Source organism: Drosophila bipectinata, chromosome 4 (genome assembly GCF_030179905.1).
Source record: "Drosophila bipectinata strain 14024-0381.07 chromosome 4, DbipHiC1v2, whole genome shotgun sequence".
NCBI classification, from domain to species: domain Eukaryota; kingdom Metazoa; phylum Arthropoda; class Insecta; order Diptera; family Drosophilidae; genus Drosophila; species Drosophila bipectinata.
In genome coordinates, this window is record NC_091740.1 from 8109418 (window position 1) to 8132373 (window position 22956).

Here is a 22956-nt window from a genome sequence, read left to right on the forward strand (position 1 = left end):
AAATATGTACGCTGTTAATGAAATTTGTTAATGAAATCATTAAGATGAAAAGTCATCAAACCATGCCGATTTTTTCTGTCCCATAGAAGAAAGTTTTTAAAGCAGTTTTCGAAAATTGTTCAAAGATCGAAGAACACGAAAAAAAACATAAAACTGATTCGAATGACTGACTGAAAAAGTTTTTGTAGTTCTGAGTACTAGACTATAGCCCAAAACCATACAAACATATTGCGGTAAAACGGTACAACCGTATTGCACGGAACTCAAAAACTTCGGTCACTCTAGAGTGCCGGGCTTTATTCCAGTGTACATATGTGTATAATACCAAAATAAAAAATCAGGGATGCCAGACTATTTACAAATTTGAAAACTTATTGTAAGTATAAGCTCTGCAGTGACTGTTAAATAACAGAACTCTTAAAACCAGATTGCAGTTGACGGTTAGCGCCAGAGATATAATCAATAAATCAATATTAAACAATTTCGACTTCTATTTTAACTTCTTGTCCTAATTTAAAAAAAATATACAGTATTTTAATGTAAAGAGATTCACTTTTATATGTAAATGTAATTTTGAGATTATTTGGTCACTACAGGTAAATCGTTAGTAAGCGTGTATAAATTCCTTAATGTAAACGATATTGTTACGTACATACATACATACATATATTCGTGTGATAAATTTTTAAAATGATCTAAAATAATTTTTTTTTATCTACATTAATTTGCATATTGATAAATGTAATTTTTAAATACGTAAATATGAAATGACAGATTTTAAAATAATAGTGAAAAAGCAATTTGTCATGGTCGTTGTTACATCTATAAAATGATACTAACATATTTTTATACAATAGTTCAATATAATAACAGGTCAAGTAAAAATAGTTATACATATGTATTTATGTGCATATGTATGTACGTCTTTGGCTTGAAGTGTAGAATGTGAGATGTACATATAACACAGCAATCAGCAAAACTATAGCCTTTGACATCTAAGCCCGATGTTTTATACATATGTATGTGTGTTATGTTTTTAAGTAAATTCGTGTTTGTATGTATATTTGAAGTACAAAATATATATATTTAAAATGTTTTTCTTTAATGTGTTTTGTCATCTGATTCAAATTAAAGCAAAAATAATAAGTGTGTAGTGAAAATTTTCAAAATTTATGCAAAGTAATAAAAAAAAAAACATGCCACTTTTTGGAAAAAAAGATTCTGGCAAAAAAGCCAAAGCAAAGGATACAAAGGAGATGAATAAACAAGTGTCAATTGAAGAGAAATACAATCTGCATGGACTTCTGGGAACGTACGTACTAATATCTAAATATCTATATATTAATAATTAAAGAGTATTTTACCAAACATAAAGTGGTGCATTTTCGGAAGTGCGTTTAGCCGAGAGTAAAGATCCGCCTGGAGATCATTATGCAGTAAAAATAATAGACAAAAAAGCCCTTAAAGGGAAGGAGGAATCTTTGGAAAACGAAATTCGAGTTTTAAGAAGGTATGTACATACATACATATTTATTTCATAACAAAATGCATTGAACAAAATCAAGACAAGTATAATTGTTTTATAAAAGTTATATTAACAGGCCCCTTCACCACCTAATAATGATAGCCCACTATAAATTTTATTCTCGTTACTTGTAGAGTGCAAGAGTGCAAGGGTTCAATATTGATATATACTACCAATTTCCATATTCAAGTGTTAAAATTTTAAACGCATGGATCTCGGATTCAAAAAAAAGATGGAACTATCCGATTTGGAACATTGACTCCTATGGTATTCACGCAGATGAAGATTCTGTCAAAGTTTTGACTCGAGGGGGGTCCCAAAACGAATTCTTGTTGAAGCCTAGTACTCTGACGACAAAAATCCCCTGTTAAACGTGTGCCAGCGAAATCGCTCTTTATTTGGCTACCGAGCTAGTGTGACCAAAAAAGTTAAGGAAAAGGGTAATACTGAACGGCTGTTGTTTGTAAACAAAAAACAAATCAGCAAAAATGAATTCGAACCGATTGGATTTTGGTGTTTTCTTTATGTATTTCGCCGCTAAAGAGCTGATTAAGAAAAAGAAAACTGGGTCAAAATCAAAATCAATCACAAATCTTTTCAATGCCATTTTATGGCATTAAAATGCCCCTTGGGGGTCAAATCCCATGTTACAATATGGGCTTCGCCCTGACCGCACTAATTAACTTCACTTTATCCTCGCGTGTCGAAAATTTTTCGGTCCGACAATTTTTGTCTCTTAATTTTCGCTCCATGTTTTGGCTATCAAAAGAAATCAAATTAATTCTTTTTACACCCCGAGATCAGCTGTTTATTTTTTTTTTATCCGCAACGCCATTCAATTTGATAGCCATAATTTTCGTCGTCACAGTACCGGCAAAATCTAGGGGGCAAAAATTTCTTCTTCCTTTTTATACCCTTGCAGGAGACATCTCCGACCCTATAAAGTATATATATTCTTGATCAGGATCACCTGCTGAGTTGATATGAGCATGTCCGTCTGTCTGTGTGTCCGTCTGTCTGTTTCTACGCGAACTAGTCTCTCAGTTTTAAAGCTATCGACTTGAAAATTTGCACACACCCTTCTTTCTTTTGCACGCAGTATATAAGTCGGAACGACCGGAATCGGCCGACTATATCCTATAGCTGCAATATAACTGATTGATCGGAAATGGTATAACTTCGGTGTTTTTAGAGTTAGATTACATGAGCGCTATCTTAAGCAAAATAATATGACATGCCAAATTCCGTAAGGATCGGCCGACTATATCCTATAGCTGCCATATAACTGAACGATCGGAAATGACCCAACTTTTGTGTTTTTGACGATAGAAAGCTGGAACTTAGTGTAGATTATATTTTTGTCAGTTGATCCAACCTACCAAATTTCGTAACGATCGGCCGACTATATCTTAAAGCTGCCATATAACTGAACGATCGGAAATGGTAGAAATACAAACTTTGGTATGTTTTAAGATAGAAGTATGGGACTTTTTTAAGACTTTTGTAATAAATTGGATTATATATTTATATTCCCATAAGGATCGGCCAACTATATCCGATGGTGGCGACCGGATATAGGTTTTAACTGCAAGGGTATATAAACTTCGGCTCCGCCCGAAGTTAGCTTTCCTTTTGTTTACGTGAGGGGCCGTTGTGCCGCAACTTTAAGAGCACACCCGCGCTGAAGAGCGCACCAGCACTGAAGAGCGCACCCGCGCTGAAGAGCGCATCCGCGCTCGCCCCTCGTTGCGCTCTCGCTCCTTCGTCGGCCGTCGTCGATCGTATTTTTGCTATTACTTTTGCCTTGTTTCTTTTTCTAAGTTAAGTTTTAATTCGATGTAAGCAGCCCAATAAAGCTGACCGCGTTATATCCACTGGAAGACGCCCCCGACTTTTTATTTATCATTTCATCCCTAATCCTGGAATCTTTTGCGGCAACCACGCCCCCCTACAAAACATTGGTCCTTCGAGCCGGATAATTCCTGGATTTTCTTCTGCCAGCAGTTCTCGGCATTGTTCCGCCAAAAGATAAGTACATTTTTCCGTCCCCATCTCTCTGCCGGTCTTCAGCAGTGATCCGAACATTAAATTTCGTTCACACTGCTGCAAGATTGTTTTTCCCTCCGAGTCCGAGTTTTCCGACACAACGGCAGGTTGAGATTTTCTAATAATCTATAATAATCTTAAAATGCCGCAAATTTTTCTATCCGTCTCCGTTTTGTGTGCTGCCCTTATTCCTCGCCGTTTTCGGCCTCTCCGTTATCCATTCGCTTGCCAACGGTCGAGGCATATGTGCATCCACATACATACATACGCACATACATGTTTTTTTGGTGCAATTAATCCGCGAAAAATTCGCAAGTGAACAGTGAAATTGTGTGGTGACAAAAAGAAGGCATAATTTATATTGGCCACCGGTGTGAATTAGTTCCGGAATTTCCAAATTCACCGAACAGTCCGCCGCTGTCGTAATATTTGTTTTTATCTTCCTCAACCAGTGTCATTTTTTACACCACATAACTTTTCTGTTCCCCCAATTATAAAGTCCACTTATCAAAGCTCCACTGTGCCAACATATGCCCACATGCCCTTACATATATCCGTACCTGCATGCATGTCCATATATTTTCTGCCTTCAATTCCAGGAAATATATAACTGATAAAATTTAACATATACAGTCCATTTATCGAAGCTCTACTGTCCCACATGCCCATGCCCCACATGCCCTTGCATGCATGTCCATATATTTCCAAATATTTCCTGCCTCCAATTTCAGGAAATATATAGCCGATAAAATTTAAAAAAAATTAATATTTTCTAAAACCAACAATTATAAACCGCCATTTCACTACAAATCCGTGATTGTGTCGCTTAAATTCTCGACCTAGCCGTGTTGTGTTTTTTCGGTTCTGTTTATTTTTCTTTGAGGTACGTACAGGGTGCCGACGGCATAACCGGCTGCGTAACAAAATAGATTAAAAAATCAATTAATTATAAATTTATGTGTTTATAATTATAACTACGAAAATTTATTCAATTCTTATTTTCCGTTCGAGCAAAGGGCCAGGTTTTTTGAATTCACCTTTCCGGCCACTCAATAATTAAAGTCGAAAATTTATTTATCGAAAAATTATAATTAATTTATTTAATTATCGACCTTCTGTCCGAATAGAGCCGCGGTTTTTATTTCCATCTTCCCGGCTTCGTGTTAATTAAATTCAATTAATTAAATATTTAGGTTTCAATTCCACCGTTCCATCTTCGTGATAATTAACCTCAATTGATTAAAAATTAAGATTTTCAACTTCACCCTTCTGGCTCCATCATATTTAAATCCGACAGTTAGCCAAAAATTAATTATTTATTTTTTGTGTGTTAAATTCAAGCCAAGGTTAAGTCCACCTTCCGGCTCCGCAAATTCGAAAATAGTTAAGAATTTAATATTTCAGTATATATTAAATTCAGTACGAACCACACAAGTCGAAATATACATACATATATAGACCGTCATCACTTTTTTCCGAACAAGCACGAATTTTCCGGTACTTTTTCCATTTTCCGTGCCTCCAACGTTGCTTCTACTACGCATCAGGCAACATCCGCCTACAATCCGAGCAAACCTCGTCTCCTTTTGGGTTTTTTCTGGTGGCTAAAGTTTTTCTTTCCACATTGGAATTGTGCCGCACACGACTTTACTTTCCACATCGGCGCCACTAGTTCGCACTTGCTCCTTGTAATTGCCTTTCATCCGCGATCTCACCGTTCTCATCACATTAATGCGACCGGCCACCACTTCGTACGAGGCACCTGTTGCGCGAGTCAGTCGACAAGCGCTGACCAGCGAATTGGACTCTGAGAATGCCCACGGGAGACGACAAAAAGCCGCGTTCGATCCCAGCCATCCGTTTGGACAGATCTCAATCCGCATCTCCGCGGACGCCTCTTTTGAAGCCTAAGGCTACCAGTGCTAGTCCAAGGGCAAGGAGTGACGAATCCGTCAATACAACCCCCGGTCCTTCACAGAGGCAGACTCGCTCCGTTGCGAAAATGGCTCCAAGTGCGGTCGTCAGCTTTATTGGGCTGCTTACATCGAATTAAAACTTAACTTAGAAAAAGAAACAAGGCAAAAGTAATAGCAAAAATACGATCGACGACGGCCGACGAAAGAGGGGCGAGCGCGGATGCGCTCTTCAGCGCGGGTGCGCTCTTCAGTGCTGGTGCGCTCTTCAGCGCGGGTGTGCTCTTAAAGTTGCGGCACAACGGCCCCTCACGTAAACATCCTCCCCCCCTTGCAATCGCTCGGGTTGCAACTGATCCCTCGTCGCTAGCTATGCGTCACTGCAGCTAGAGGGCGTACACGGGTCGATGAAGGCCCCCGTGTCGAAGATCCGGGTCCCGGTGTTGACGCTGTTCCGGTTCAGCAGCGACGATAGGGTGGGCGCGTCCTGCGAGGGTCCTCGAGTAGAGGCGGAAAATTGCCTAGGCGCGGATGACGCGGGCGGACGAGCGGTGGACGGCACCCGATGGGTGGCGGACGAATGCAGTGGAGCACTTGACGGCTGCCGGCCAGTGGCGGAAGAATGCCGAGGGGTTATCGAAGAGTGCCGGGAAGTCGGCGGCCGTGGATCGGTTTGGGAATGCCGGAAAATGGCGGACGCAGGGCGAGAAGCACCCGAACCGCGCCGGGAGTTGGCGGATGACGGCCGACGAGAGAGCGAGACACCAAGTGTACTGTCTCCCGCGGGCGGTGACCGGTGCTCCTTGGTCACGGGGTGCAGCAGCGTGTTGTGCTCCTTGGTCACGGGGTGCAGCAGCGTATGGTGATCCTGACCACACGTCTTACAGCCGTCCCCACGCCGACAGGATCCGTCGGAGTGCTCGTGGGCCAGGCAGATCGAGCAATAGCGGTTCACGAGAACCGCTCGGAGCAGCTCCTCGGCACTAAGGCGTAGGAAGCACCGACACTTCTTCAATGGATGGATCCCACTGCACACTCGGCATCGGTAGAATTGTGTACCTCGAGTACATCTGCTCTCCAGTGACTGGGCGTTACGTGGGCGTGGCGATATCGTTCTGAATATGACCTTGGAATCCAGAATTTGGCCCGGATCAGTCTGATCATCAGCTTATTGCCACCGTGCAGCGTGATGCGATGTGTAAATCAAAGAAGGAGTCGAGACAGAATTGTGCTCGCATCCTGAATCGAAACCCTGAACCAGTGAGTCACCGAGGCTGCGGGCAACTCGTGCGGAAAAAACAGACACGCTGCGGGGGTTAGCTGGAGACAATGGGCCTGTCAGCACCCATCCAAAAATGGTCTCCTGACCGAGAAGCGACCCGCAGATGTTAGCCTTGGAATTACCGAGGAGAATTGACGGAAGAATGTCAGCTCCTAATAACACATCGATTTGGGAGCTCTCAAAGAAGTTGGGGTCCGCCAGGGGAATGTCGGGCAGCCCCTTGAGAAGATCTCGCGAAAACGGATATGATGGCAGATTTCCTGCCAACTGCGAAAGAACGTAAGCCGCAGTCTCTAATTGTAGCCCGGGTCTAGACGGCGACCGAATGGAAAAATGGCACAATTTAGTAGACTGCGCGGAAATGGTCTGATTGAGGCCGGAAACTTGGGCTTGAATCGTCTTGAAGGGAGGCTTGACGAGGTTGAACAGTCGTTCCGTTATGAACGTCGCTTCGGAGCCTGAGTCTATCAGTGCTCCCACATAGAAAGTGTGACCTTGGGGAGCTTTGACGAAATCATAAATACCAGGAGGCAGTCCCAAGCCTCAACATTGATGGAGGACATTGCTAGGGCTGTCAGACAACTCTGAATGGTAGCTTGCAGCTCCTTCAGCGCGACCCCGGACTCTCGAGAAATAGCCTGGATGTTGAAAAGGATCTTCAACTGGCTGTTGACCAATAGCCGGTGGTCCTCAAAGCGGTCTGTGAGGCTTTGCCATGCTGCGACAAACCCCTCATGGGTAAGCGGAGCCTTAGAAACAATGGCGTGGGCGTCACCACTTGTTTTGGACAATAAGTGGAACAACTTCTGTACCGGGGTGAGCCGCGAGTTTTGGATGTAAATGGCCGTAAACAAGTCTCTGAAGGTGGGCCACCGAAGATAATCACCCGCGAAGACCTCGGTATCCAGCGGAGGTAACCGGCAGCCTGTAGGCGCGGGCGTGTGGACATTGACGGGAGCCTGAGTGGATTGGGAAGCAATTTTCTCCCGAAGCTGGGCAATACATCTCGAATAGACGGAGTAACAGTAGCTGTACTTCGCTTCCAGCACTGTCGAGGCGGCCGCATTGTCGTCGGACACGGCTAGCAAATCGGAGCAGCTCTCATAGCTCTTCTCCACCTTCTCCCATAGTGCCCGAATTTGGTCCCGATGGACTTCGCACATGTATTGGGAGCCTATTTCCGTTTCTGGGGCGCCCGGAGTACTTATGTTAGCCTCAAATTGGCTAATTCGATCTGTTGTGGCGATGAACTTTTTCAACGCCACTTGCGTTATATCCACTGGAAGACGCCCCCGACTTTATTTATCATTTCATCCCTAATCCTGGAATCTTTTGCGGCAACCACGCCCCCCTACAAAACACCTTTCTTGTTTAAATTGAATTTTTGTTAAAGTGAAGTTATTTTCTTATTTTAAGTACTAGGCTTAAGTTTAGTTGTCAAACTATTCCAATGGCTTATCTACATATCGTACCTACAAATTTAGCCAAATTGTAAAATTAGGGAAGTCATAGACGTTATATTCTGCTTTCCTACTGGATTCCTTCAGGTTTTTACTGTTACCAAAGTATGCAGCAAACATTTTTGATGTGAATCCATAATTTTTAAGCTGAGTCAAAGAGGAGTGGAAGTGATATAAATATATATATTATACGGCATATAACATAGTCGGGGAACTCGTTTAAACCTGACCTTTCTTGTTTTACTCTTATGTAACGTTTAGGAAACGATTTTGTCATTAACACAGGCCGACAATTTCCAATTTGCACTCCTCTAAGCATAATTTTAATTGCTCCATGAGTTTTAGGAGCAGTTTACAATTTTTGCGATGTATATCCGGTTGGTGGAGGGTATTGTCGGGTCAGCCAGCAGCACAGCGGTTTAACGTTAATGTTTAAGGGGTTATATACAGTTGTGATAAATGAAAAAATCGATTTTTTTTAAGTATAAGTATATACATGTTCTTTAAGTATATACTGTTGAGAATACTCTCAAAAAACTTCATTAAGATCGGAACATTAGAACCGAAGTTTTAGCTATTTATAGCGCACTAACTGCACATCAAACTTAAAACTTTAAACGCGATTATCTCTGAATCTTGTTTTCAAAATTACCTTTGCGGTGGACACGATTACTAAAAAACTACTAATCCGATCAACACCAAATTTTGACCACTAATTTATTATGATAATAGCTAGTCCGTGAACAAAGGATTTTCGAAGGAGTTTTGAAAACTCCTTTTTTAGAGCATCAAAATCGAAAATCTTATACCTGGAAAAAGTACATTTTTTGTTAAAACCGTCGCCATTTTTTTTATCAAAATTTTTACAAATCCTTCGTTTACGGACTAGGCAATACAATATACTAACGAAATTTTTTGTTGAATTTGTGATTTCGGATGAACCATTGTTAAGAGGAGCCCTAAATAATAGGTCTTACTCCAATGAGCTCCTTATGGAAACTGATTTTACTCGGTAAAGTTATCTTATAAGTACGATACACGAGAATCTTAAATCTATTTAAAACTACTTGTCAACGCACTGCACGCTGACCTTGAACAACCATTCTCGGGATATGATGTACACCGCAAGACACCATCGAAAAAAGACGATTTTGGAATTCGGCTATAACACTTTTATTATTTAATATTTTTGTTATGAAAAAATTTAAATAAGTGCCCAGAAACATGTAGTAAGCAACGTCGGCAAAAAATTTTTAATAAACATTTTCTATGGTGTCAAAAAAAAATCGACAAAATTTCATTTTTTAGCGCGGTACCAGAGACTATAGTTCTTAAACCAGAGTGCGTATGTTCTTTTTGAAGATCTGGTGCGTTGGCAGGCCTCTTGCAAATCAGTTTAGCAGGTTCCCGACGCCATGCTATATGTTCAACTAGGTGAGCTGGAAATTTTGGTGTCGGATTTTAATGCGACCTACATTGGGTAGATATCCGATCGTTATTTACAACGATGGTGGACATTAACCTCTTTATCAGTAGAGAAAAAAAGCTGCAGCGCTTACAGAAAACAATTACGACGTGGCGTTGTTGTTGTTAAATAAAAGGTTTAGCATTCGCTGACCCATGTTTCTGAGATCTTAAATTTACGGGCCGTTGAAAGAGTGTCAGCTGCAAGGTTAAGGGAACTATCCGACGAGTTAAAGATAGCGGTATCGTCGGCGAACGTTGACGTTGTTAGTTTTTCGTTCGTTTAGGTAAGGTAATAATAAATAATAATATTTAATATTTAGTTTATTCAGAAACAAAAGTTAAAAAATAAAAACTTCTTATTAAATCAAAATAAAAAAAAATTATGCTATTCAGTCATATAGTAAAAAGCAAAAACAGCTCCGTATCTCGGAGCAGAGCAGAGCAGCTTTTTCTGCTACGGCTCCGCTCCAGCTCTCTTAAAAAGTGACAGCGGTAGCATTAGCAGAGCAATATTTCTATGCATCTCGTTGCTACGAGATTTCAAGGGTATATCAACTTCGGCTCCGCCCGAAGTTAGCTTTTCTATTTTGTTATAATCTACATTTGTTTGTGTCCTCTCGACACAATCTGATTTGAACACAATCTGATAAATATTTTCGGAGCTATAAATAGTATTTATTTAATACATTAATTTATATAATCATGTCAGAGTGCCTGATGCCGTGTAACCTGATGCGAGGTTATTACGTTATCATGTATGGACAATAGAGGTCTGCATGAATACAGTCAAAGCAGCATTTGGCACTCTCACTCAAAGTTCTGACTGACTGAGTGAGACATTGAGTAAAACGGATTTGGCAAATGTGGTAAAGGCATGAGTAAAAAATTTACTCTATCCGAACGGCGACGCAATAACCAAATGAGTTTTGTAACCGAGTACTCGGTTAGTTGTGCGTCGCATTTGTGACGTCAAATTTATTTTTTGTTTTTGTTTTTGTGTTGCTTTTCAATACAAGAAATCAGGGACCGTAATTGTTATAATTTTTAAAATAAAAATTAAAAAATAAAAATTATTTGTTGATTTTTATGACAAAAATTGAAATATAACTCTTATTTTCAATTTTTATAATAATAATTAAGAATAAGAATTATTTTTCAATTTTTATTAAAAAAAAAAAAATAAAAATTATGATTCAATTTTTATTAAAAAAATTGAAAATAAGTGTTATGATTCAATTTTTATTATAAAAATTGAAAATAAAAATTGAATGCGAGTAACTTCTGAATAGGGTTGTTGGTTTTTGAAAAAATATCGTATTGATGATATTTGCTGTGAAAAAAATATCAATCGATAATATTCAGAAATATCACCCAAAAAAATCGATATATCGAGTATTTTCGATATTTTTTATAGTCAGCTAAATTTGAAAAAAGGTTATTTTTAAATTTAAAAAAAGGTTTTAATATGTGTTTTCATCCGCCATGAACTGCAAATAAGACATATTTTTTTATTTAAAAAGTGAATTGAAAAAACAACAAATATTTATACCCACTCTCAAGCAACTTTTATTTAAGTTCTTTGAAATAAAAAATAACAAAATTATTAAGGACATTGTATTCAAATTTATTTATAAAAAAAACTTAATACAAAAAAAAAAAGTTTCATGGAATTCATGGAATATGTACTTAATAATTCTAATTACTTAATTCTCTTATTTAATGCTCTTAATTACTCTTAATTACAAAATAAATCTTTCTTCAATGATTTAAAAAAAACTCTTTCGGTTATATGCTGGTCTGTCATTCGACTACGGGAGTCACAGACAATACATTTAATGGCAGAAGCCAACCGTTCAGATGAAACCGAACTTCCAGGCGTGATAAGAAAACTTAAAGCAACCTTCGCTAGCATCGGCATCGTTGAAATTTGTGAGTTCCAGAATTCCAACGGATTTGTCTCCCAACTACAAAATGGCATACTCAAGTAAACCTGCATTTCCTTTCTTTCGCAACAAATATCGGAGAACACCAACTCAAAAATATTATTATCGACTATTTTTGCCCAAAAAATATCACGATAATAATATTTTTTTAAGAGAAAATATATCGATATATCGATAATTTGATATATTTCCGACATCCCTACTTCTGAACCGAGTGGACTATTAAAAAACCGCTTACATATTTATGATCTGTGGCGCAGTACCTTTCAAATGATGTATCGAACGTCCTCAAAGGACATAATCAAGGATTCTTCAATTATTCAATGTATTTAGTTATATTTCTACTAGAAATTTTCAACTCTGTACCCACCCATTTTCAAGTACACACCGAGTTTCTTAAGATTCTTTCGATTGTATTGAAATATTTGTTGTATATTTTTTAATTTTCTATTTATTTAGTTTTAAAAACAACAGTTTCTTTATGGACTCCGATGATAAGTTGCACCGTAAATCCGAAAGTACTAATTTAAGTGCAGAAAATGCTCTTTCTACCGAAACCTGGGTAGCGGGCACACTATGCAACACTTTTGCTAGTTGGTAGAGCCGAGGATAAGTAAACTTTTTGCCTTCCCAGTATTCCATTATATTCTCCTGCAGTCCAATTTGCTTAGGAGAGTATGTGTGGATCTCTGTCATAGCCAACTTTAACTCAGGATCATCGTCGTCATCGGATTCCTCATTTTCCGAGTTCACCTCAATGGAGCTAAGGAAATCCTTCAGTAGAGAACTCTGGGATTCTCCATCAATCTCACTTAACGACGGGCTTTGGCTTATAGATGAAACTTCGAGTTCTTTTTTTACTATGCTTTCCTAAAAATAAATATAAATTATTTTAGAATAATTATTGCATTACTTTTACAATACGCGATTACCTTTTTATTTAGGGCTAGTATTTTTCGCATTAATGCCGCTAAATGATTTTTAGCACATACCAACTGAATTGGATTTTTAATTAAAACCCGTCGAATCCGTGGATCCAAATAAATTGCGGATAGAACAATTTCATTTTCGGTAAGATTTTTTTCTCGGTTCTCTAAGTGTTTGACGAGGTTCTTAGAGTGTGTGCTCTCCATAGACTTAATGGATAACTTCGTTTCAAGCCAAAGCTTATAAAAATCGCCGAAATATAATTGTTCGCTTTGCAATTTTTGAGTGGCTATAAAAATCGGTTCTAGTGCCGCCAACAGCAAGTTAATTTCCTCCCAATTTGATTCCGTTAACTGCAAAGTTTCACTTAGATTTTCTTCTGAAAACTCCTTGAATACGCATACGTTTTTCAACATAGTGTACGTGGAGTTCCACCTTGTTGGCACATCCAGTAGAGGTTGGGGTAGCCCTTGTGAAGAAATGGCGAGCCTAAACATAATTTTAAAATAGTATTGTAATTTTTAAGTGTAATGTTATGCATTTAATTTGTTTACCTATAAGTCGGAGTTCGCAATGTTTTTATTATGGATCGTGCGCTATCGACAAGGAATCTCCGACTCTTCTCTTTTAGCAGGTTATAAACAGCTAATTGCATGGAATGGGCGGCACATCTAATCGAATGTATAGAGTGAACGCGAATATCGTTCATAAGGTCGTCATCGTCAAACTCGTCACAAAATTCAGAATTCAATTCTTTGTTCATGAAGTCGATCGCTTTAATGACATTCTTGCCATTGTCTGAAGTGACAGTGTAGACTTGCTCCTTTCTTATTAAAAACTCGCTCAGCACATTTTCAATTTCCATGCTTAAATTCAGTCCCGTATGCCTTTTATGCAGCTCAATCCCTCCAAGCGTTTTTACTTCAATGCGGTGGTCTCGATAGTATTGGACATTGATTCCCAATATACCCCTGTTATGCCTCGAAGCAATGTCAATTTTAAGCGAAAGTACTCTATCCTTCAATAACTTCGAAAGAGTCTCCTTTATATTGTGGTATTTTTCGCTTACATGATTCATAACGTTGCGAGATGTTATGGGGCTCATGTCCAAGCCACAAAAAATTTGTTCCGTCAACTTCTTAAAAGGAGCCGAATCCAGCAAAGCAAAGGGAACCTTCTCCTCGGTCACAAGTTGCACACACGCTTTTTTTTACTTCAAAAGAAGAAAGAGCAATGGAAAATTTTTTCTTCTTTGCTTGAGGCTCGTTTGGATTTTTTTCTTCCAGTTCACGTTTATAATTATCTGGATGCACCTCCTGCAAATGTCTTCTCAAATTCGTTAAGTAGTGCCCTTTAAAGGTACGACCACAAATTTTACATTTAGACACATTATCGTCTAATGAAAAATTAAAAAACTCGCGGACAATTAAATCTGTTTTTCGTCCCATCGCGATCAGCACCCAAATGAAATGAAGAAAAAATCAACGACAATTTGATGCTAACCAAAGCATTTCATACTTAAAATAGCAGTGTTAACCTGATGTGCACTTTTACATGGTTGACCCACACTAGAAATATAACTAAATACATTGAATAATTGAAGAATCCTTGATTATGTCCTTTGAGGACGTTCGATACATCATTTGAAAGGTACTGCGCCACAGATCATAAATATGTAAGCGGTTTTTTAATAGTCCACTCGGTTCAGAAGTTATTGGCATTCAATTTTTATTTTCAATTTTTATAATAAAAATTGAATCATAACACTTATTTTCAATTTTTTTAATAAAAATTGAATCATAATTTTTATTTTTTTTTTTTTAATAAAAATTGAAAAATAATTCTTATTCTTAATTATTATTATAAAAATTGAAAATAAGAGTTATATTTCAATTTAAGCAATAGAAATTGAAATAAAAGTTTATTGTGTTTCTGGATTCACCGTTAAAAAATGGTATATGTGTCCTTTTCCCACTCCCCACAAAGGCTTTTTTGTCGTTCAATTTTTTTGAACTCATAAGTCTTATTTGCAGTCCCTGCAAGAAATAGAAAAATAGAAAGGCATGGATTAATTATTATATATACATATGTATGTATGTCATTTATTTAATTTTTCATAACAGAATGCAAAAACATAATTTTTTTTATTGTATTTGCATTGTTAGCAATAATACATCGCTTTTCAGAAATTAAATTTCTAGCATCTGAAAAGGCTCTTTGCAGGTAGCTGCTTGCTACCTGCTTGCCGAGCTGCTTGCAGGTATACAAAAAATTGTGCAACTAGTTTTAGCTTCTGCTCTAACTGCAATGAATGACGAGAATGTCAAAATTTTATCCGAGTACTCTAAGCATTTACTCTGCATTCACTCATTCTATCCATTCCACATTGGTTTGAATTTCACTCATTTCGCGCACAACGAAAACAACCCTTACCAATCCGCAATTCACTTTGTTGAAACGGTTTGGCACGCTTAATTGCGACTTAAACTTATTTTTTTTTTTTTTTTTTTTTTTTTTTTCGCGGTCTTTCAGAATTTGGAAATGGCTTGTGCATCAATAAGAGCATCAGCTAGCATTCCTGTATTCATCATAAAGCTTAGAGGCCCAGACGACCGAGGGGCGCTCAAGAAACGATTTGTTAGAGTATATTAAGTTATTTGTTAATTATTAAGCTAAGAGGAGTTAGTAAGGAAATTTAAAATTCTATATTTTAAATTAGAGGGACAGGAAAGAGATGTAATAGAGTAGAGACCATTGTAGTTCGAACATAATACCCTAAAAGGGTCATGCAGTGCATATGTCGAACTACAACGGCTAAGGAACAGAGGACTAAAGTTTCGAGTCCTTCTATTAGGAATGTTGAAATTTAAGCGTGTTAGTAAATGCTGGCTATCTACATACTACATACTATCTACACTTTTCTCTATGATTATTAATAAGAAAAACTGTAACGTGTAACGGTGTGTGTAGAAGGACTCGTCCTTGCTTGGGCACGCTGTAGTGTCCGGCTCTTGCTCGTCGGCTTAGGGGGTGGTGGTCTTGCTTCGGACGGATCGCACGGGTTACACATTAATAATCTAAAGACCAGAAATTGAGCGTGCTAGCGACAAACAAATTGTAAGATTGAACCGGTAGAAATTTAAAGAAGTTTCAAATTTTATCGAAGAGAGTAAAGGGGTGTGTGCGCGAAAGTGTGAGCGAGGCGATACCACTGATGTATATGTGGTCGCGTTTAGCCCTCCCAACCTATGATCACCATCCTTGAGATCCACTCTGGTGACCCCTTTTACCCACGACCGCTAAGACATTAGCCGAGTTCAGATATTCAAACTTTAGTTAATTTTCATGATTCAAGAGTGACACAGTTTAATGTTCGAGATAAACTTAAAATATAACATGTTGATTAGGGCCAAGATTTGTTCAAGATTTAAATGTTAAAATTATATATAAATGATAAAAATGAAGAGTAAATAAAAGGATTTATAATTAACGCTAGAAGATATTTGAACTAAAAGTATCTAAAGAATTCTCAAATTTAAGTTTACGGTTTCTTTCCATATCTTCAAGTTGTTCTTAAAAAAAATATATAAAATGGTTTTAATAGCTAGGAATAATTCAAAATTTATTTACGTTAAATTTTCTCCACACATAAATTTTAGCTTTTGAAATATACAGAAAGTCGCATTCTTTGCTTTAGTTTTATACACTACGAGGGAATTTCATAATTTAGGCAGAGTTTTAGATCTTTAGTTCTTTAGAGAGCGTTAAATATAAAAAGCATGCAATAAAAGTGACTCACGATTTTACTCCAGATCCAGCGTAGAAAGATCGATCTTCCGCGAGCTGAAAGCTGTAAATTGACCCAAAAGCGGTCTTCTTCGACTTAGATGGTAAAAGAAATTTCGTTCTGCGCAAAAAATGTAGAGTTCCCTTATCGTAGAGGGCGCGGGAGACTTACTATAACATGTAAAAGCTTTAAGCTTATATGTGCATGCACATATGTACACGGAGAGAATTGAAACTCAAATAAAGTTAAAACAAAAAAAATTATATACTTAATTAAACTTCAAAATTCATATCAAAACTTTTTGGAACTTGACGCTAAACAAGTTTTGCAATTTAAAATTAATTAATATTAATTATTCATTTTTCTACACTTAGGAAAATTTCTTTAGGTTAGAAACACGTGATTTGGGGTGATCCCTTATTTTAAAATCTTAAAATTTTTAAAGATTTTGGCGAAAAAGGTACAAGCCGGTGAAACTAGCCAGGGACCGAACGCTGTGCGACGACTTGGAGGTGTGGTTTCGTCCATTTTATTAGAAATTCGGAATTTTTGGTCGCGACATGGCCAAAGCTTGCGTAGATCGACGTATGATAATACCACTGATTTTTAGTTCCTGATTTCTGATTAGTTCTTCCTTCAAAATTCTGCTCCTTCTTTGATCCCCATTAAATTTGATTTGGGATTAAGGGCAAGAACTAGAGCAAACAAAAAAAAATACTTATTATACTCAAATAACCGAAAATTTTGAGTGCAATCGTGCAGACCTCTAATGGACAACCCAATTTAACTTATATTATTATATACGGGAACAATTGCGTTCGACTTTTGGTTTTGAAAGGGGGGAGAACGGCCACGAGAAGTAGCGTCGCTAAAGAGAGATAGGAAATTTGAGGTGAGACTATCTCAAAAGGCTAAATGTTTACATTATGCCCATTACACAGGCCGAAAAAAATTTTAAAAACTTCAAAATTCTACCTTCTACAATCTTTGCGTTCTCTACGCAAGTATCTAAAACAGGGGTGCCAACTCCCATTGCTCTCGTTCCTCCTTTGTTGTTTGATTGCTCTTTCATATGGAAAATGCAAAATCATATATGTACATGTGTAACTTCCAGCATAGGCAAAGGCCAAATGAAAAAACAATTTTTCGTGTTTTCCCTATTATTCTCAATTGTGCTAATTCAAATGCAGTTTGTTGTTGGATTGCCGAAAACATTTCACTGAAAGAAATGCATTCTTGTTTCTGCCAAAATGGTCGAATTGAAGCAATGCATTTTTTTTTTCGCAGAACCATTTTCTTTAAGCTATGCATTTTTTGTCATAGTAGACTGTTGTCAAAAAAGTAGGTCATTTTTATATTGCTAAATATTTAAAAATGTATTTTTTATTATAATGATATTTTTTTTAGTCCCCTGTAAATTCTACAATAATTTTTTTTCAGTGTACCGACATGAATTGCAAAAAAAAATACTCGCCCCAGTGCACAGTGGCTATTCTAGCGTCAGATTAAGCCTTACGCGTAAAAACTCTCGCCAAAACACAATGGAGGATCTCTTTCATTTATTGTTAGTATGGTCAGATCCACTAATTACAAGCTTTTCCAAAAGTTCGGCCAATAACTCCAGCAATGCAGTTTCCTTTGAGATTGAAGGCCTAAATCTTCTTCTGGACTACAATGCTCAAGAAGAAAATTCGGTATCGTCAGATCCACTTATTACAAGCTTTTCCAAAAGTTCGGCCAATAACTCCAGCAAGGCAGTTTTCTTTGAGATTGAAGGCCAAAATCTTTTCCAAAGAAGGCCAAAGAAAATTCGGTGTCGTCAGATCCACTAATTACAAGCTTTTCCAAAAGATCGGCCAATAACTCCAGCAATGCAGTTTCCTTTGAGATTGAAGGCCTAAATCTTCTTCTGGACTACAATGCTCAAGAAGGTAATTCGGTATCTTCAGATCCACTTATTACAAGTTTTTCCAAAAGTTCGGCCAATAACTCCAGCAAGGCAGTTTCCTTTGACATTGAAGGTTAAAATCTTCTTCTGGACTACAATGCTCAAGAAGAAAATTCGAATTCTGAGTCAGAAAAAAAATTTAGATTCAGACTAGGACAATAAAAAATTGTTTATTTTGTAAAACTGCATCTTGAAAAAAAAAATTAAAAATAAAAAAAATTTAATTAAAAAAAATAAAAAATAAAAAAAAATTTAATTAAAAAAAATAAAAAATAAAAAAAATTTAATTAAAAAAAATAAAAAAATTTTGTTAATTTAAATTAATAAATTTTATTTCTAATTGGGTTAAAATTCCATACAAATTTTAAACATTTTTTTTTTTTTTTTTTTTTTTAACGTTGCTTTTATTTCTTGAATCTTCTCTTTGCGAGACTAACAAGAGGTGTATCAAATCTTATATTTTTAACTTAACTAACAGTCATATTGACTGATACGGAGTTAGACGGCCCTAAAAATCGATTGCTGGGTTGGGAGGTCGTTGCGTCTAAGGCGGGATACGCTAGAAACCCGAGTCAATCCCCGAGCGAGAAAATTTGGGTGCGAAGACAGTTTTTCTTTGTATGACTCTTTTTGCTTCTGGATTTCGTCTTTCACTGCGAGGATGCCCAGATCCCGGTGGATGTTTTCGTTGCGAACATACCAAGGTGCCCCTGTGATAGTTCGCAGGATTTTTGATTGTGCGCGCTGTATGATGTCTATGTTGCTGCTGCTCGCGTTCCCCCACAGCTGGGAGCCATACGTCCAGATTGGCTTTAGGACTGAATTGTACAGTAGTAGCTTGTAGTCCAGGCACAGTGGCGATCGTGAGTTTATGATCCAGTGGAGGCTGCTGGCTTTCAGTTTTAGATGCATCTTTTTGGATTCGATGTGCTTACGCCAGGTAAGTCGTCTATCAAGGTGAACGCCAAGGTACGTTACGTCGTTAGCTTGAGGAATCTGCATACCGTTTAGTAAAAGCGGAGGGCATGTTTGTCTATTAAGAGTAAACGTTATATGTTTACACTTTTGTTCGTTTATTTTAATGCGCCAGTCGGACAGCCACCTTTCCACTATTGTGAGATGATTAGCCAGTTGGGTTGTTGCCTGCGTTGGGCATCTGGAGCGACTAAGAATAGCGGTATCATCGGCGAACGTTGACGTTGTTAGTTGTGCGCTCGTAGGAATATCCGCAGTATACAAAACATATAGACACGGCCCGAGTGCGCTTCCCTGTGGAACTCCAGCTTCGATGGTGTAGTCGCCCGAAGTAGCTGCGTTGCATCTCACTGAGAATACCCTATTGAAGAGGTATGATTCCAGTAGCTTGTGGGTGTATGTTGGCAAATACGTTTTAATTTTGTGCATGAGTCCGATGAGCCAAACTTGGTCGAAAGCTTGAGATACGTCGAGGAAAATAGCGCTGCAGTATTCTCGTTGTTCGAAGGCTGAGCGTATTTCGGATGTTAATCTGTTCACTTGTTCGATGGTTCCATGGTTTCTTCGAAAGCCAAATTGGTGTGCCGGGATGATATTGCAAGCTTCCAGATGTGGTATTATGCGAGTTAACAAGCATTTTTCAAACAGTTTAGACAAACAAGATAGAAGGCTTATTGGTCTGTATGATGACGGAATTGTGAGGTCTTTTCCAGGCTTCGGTATCATTATAATAATGGATTTCTTCCACTTTTTTGGGAAATAGCCAAGATTAATAATTCCAGTAAATAGTTTGCAGACGACCTCTATAGCGCATTTTGGAAGTTCGATCAGCATCTTTGGGGTCAATAGGTCACCACCGGGAGCGTTTTTTGGTTTTAGCCCTCTTATGACTTTTTCGATTTCGTTCGGCCGGAACGGAGGTGCGGCTGGCTGAGGGGAGGACTCTGGCTGAATTACTGGCAGGAGGAATGAATTTGAGGCTGGGTTTGGCTGGAAGACACTTTGGAGATGTGTGGCGAATGTTTCAGCTCGGTCTTCGTTGCTGCGAGCCCAGCATCCCGAAGAGTTTCTTATCGGGGTGGTCGTTTCAATTGGGGCACTAAGATTTGGGTGGGCCCTCCACAGGGGGTACTTTGTTGGCGAGAGATTCTGGATGTACCTCAGCTGTGCATTTTCTTCCTGTTGGTGAAGAGCCTGGTCGAGTGATCGGGTTGCTTCCTTAAGGCGTTGTTTTGAAGCTGGTGATCTGCTGATTTGCCAATCACGACGCGTGCGCCTCTTTTCTCGCACGAGCTGTTCGATTTGCTGATTAGATTTGAAGTGTTTGTTTCGGTCTACTTCTTTCCTATGAGGAGTAGAGATTTTAGCTGCCGCAACGAGTACTTCTTCCAGGGCGCTCGTAGTGTAGTCGATGTCGGATTCCATGTTAAAATCCGGGGCGAGTTCTATGTGGGCACTCACGTACTTTTTGTATTTTAGCCAGTTTGTTTTTGTCGTCGTCAGACTGAAGGGGTGTTCGGTTATTTCTGGGCTTTGAAGAAGCGTTAGAAGCACAGGCGAGTGGTCTGATGATAAGTCCGAGACTGCTTTGGCACTTATTAGATTGCGAGGTATGTTTTTTGTCACTGCAAAATCAATAAGGTCTGGGAGCTTTCGTGAGTCTGTTGGCCAGTATGTGGGACTTCCAGGGGAAACGTAGTCCAGTTTATTTTTCACATTTATAATTGCATTGTACAATTGTCTTCCTTTGGGAGTCACTAGACGTGATCCCCAGTGCGTATGTTTGGCGTTGTAGTCTCCTGCGGCTATAAATCGATCCCCAAGTGAATTGTAGAAGTCCATAAATTGTCCTTCCGAGATTGAGAAGCGAGGAGGGCAGTAAACGGCAGCAATTGAAAGGATTCCGTTGCTTGACTGAATTTGTATCGATGTGGCCTGCAAGAAGTTTGTTGCAAACCTTTTGTGAAAATGGTGTTTAATTCGTTCTCTGATTAGAACTCCAGTTCCGCCGTGGGCTTTCCCATCTGGATGATCTGTGCGGTAGATTGTGTAGCCTCTTATATGAAAGTTGTATTTGCTTGTAAGATGCGTTTCCACCAGTAGCATAACGTCAATATGGTTTTCGGTCAAGAATTGTGACAATTCTAGTTTATGCCGTGAGACACCATTGGCGTTCCACATTGATATTCGTAGCGCCTGCATAGATTATTTGGACTGTTGTGCTACGAGCAGCTGTATCACCATGTTCTGGTTTTGAACAAGCGTTTGCATGGTCGTTTTCATGAATGACATAAGCTCCATCATACTTTGTTGGAGGGTAAGCATCATAGTTTCCGTTTTGCTGTGTGGCTGTTCTGGGGCCTGTTGAGCGCTTTGAGAGTTAGGCTGAATTGGAATTTCCCTTCCAGATCGTAGAGCATCGGCATAGGAGAAGCCGTTGGTGGTGTTTAGTGGACCGAATGAGGATCTCGCAGCTTTGGCGAAGAAGACGTCTGGCGTGGTTTTTGACGAAACGTACGCATTCTGTGGATTTTGGTTGCGCGTTGCGGTCGCTTGACGCATGCGACTCTTTAACTCCTTATACACAATACATCCTCTATAGTTTGCCGTATGGCTGCCTCCGCAGTTTCCACATTTCTACCACTTGTAGGCCCTTACTGCTTTTCAGCTGGTACGTGTAATAGTTTTTCTGTACAGTGTCCAGATATTTTGACACTATTCGGAAGTGCTCTTCAGTCTTGGTTTGCACCTTTGTTTCATGGATGTTCCCTTTGATAAGCGGAACAACATGAAAGTTTTCACCGTTCCCGATCAACGACGCAATTTTGTTGACCAGGGCACTCGAGCTTTTTTCCCTAATATAGATTGGAGGGGGCTTGGGTTTTTTTGCGGTGTCTTGGGCTGGTTGGTTTTCCTCAGCCTCCGCCAGTAGGGCAAATCTGTTAGTAGTGGATCTGTCTGGTTCATTATCGTTATTCAGGACACGGTTAATTTTTGTTTTGTTGCCTGCCGGATTACTCTGCGGGCTAAGCTTGCGCTTAATTTGGATGTAGCGATCCATTCCAGTCTGTGTGGCCGTTGCCGCTTTGGCACTTTCCGAGGTTGTTGTTTTTGTACTCGCTGTAGTCGTTGACGTCGTGGTACTTTGAGTTGCAGGGGTTTTCGCTGTTGTTGCAGAAGTTGTAGCGCTGCTTGTTGTTGGTGCGAAATTTGTTTCCGATATTGGAGGGGGGGTTTTACACTGCGAACTCCATGACGCGGGAGTCGGAGTGAGCAGAGCGGGTGAGCAAGACCGTGCCCTTTGGGTTTCAGCGGTCAGTAAAGCCGGGTTGCTTTTAAGCGCCGATTTTTCCACTTCGGTATCGCGGGTTGAAAAGTAAGAGTAGAAGCCGTTTCTTTGGTTCACTGAACTTCTACGCTCGTTCTTTTGGTCGTTGCTCAATGAGCTCATTGCGTGGTACGTATTTTTTTTTTCAACAATGCACTAGTTTTGGTTTAGCACATTACAACTGTTACAAAAAAAAAAAGCTTGTCTGTCGCTTTTAATAAATTGTATTTCAGTGTCTTTTCGCTTATATTGGCGAAAATATAAGCGAAGTGAAGTTTTCCCGGAGCTCGGACAAAGCACGTCCGCTCACTTCGGTAGTTCGATTACGATTTTCGATTACGAAATTTCTAACATT

General features: G+C 38.9%; 1 protein-coding gene across 7 annotated transcripts in view; it reads left to right on the forward strand.

Annotated features, from left to right (window-relative positions):
• The first annotated feature begins 356 nt into the window (after positions 1 to 356).
• Positions 357 to 22956, forward strand: part of CaMKI (Calcium/calmodulin-dependent protein kinase I) — a 133569-nt gene continuing 110969 nt past the window's right edge. For 3 of the 7 annotated variants that reach the window (XR_011443484.1, XM_043213537.2, XM_070282329.1), the window contains exons 1-3: positions 387 to 596; positions 1135 to 1312; positions 1376 to 1510. Coding sequence is in view for 5 of the 7 variants with exons in the window: in XM_043213537.2 (XP_043069472.1) it covers positions 1173 to 1312; positions 1376 to 1510 (275 nt within the window). In the remaining 2 variants the exon portion in view is untranslated. The other 4 variants (XM_070282328.1, XM_043213540.2, XM_070282330.1 and 1 more) reach the window with 4 other exon arrangements.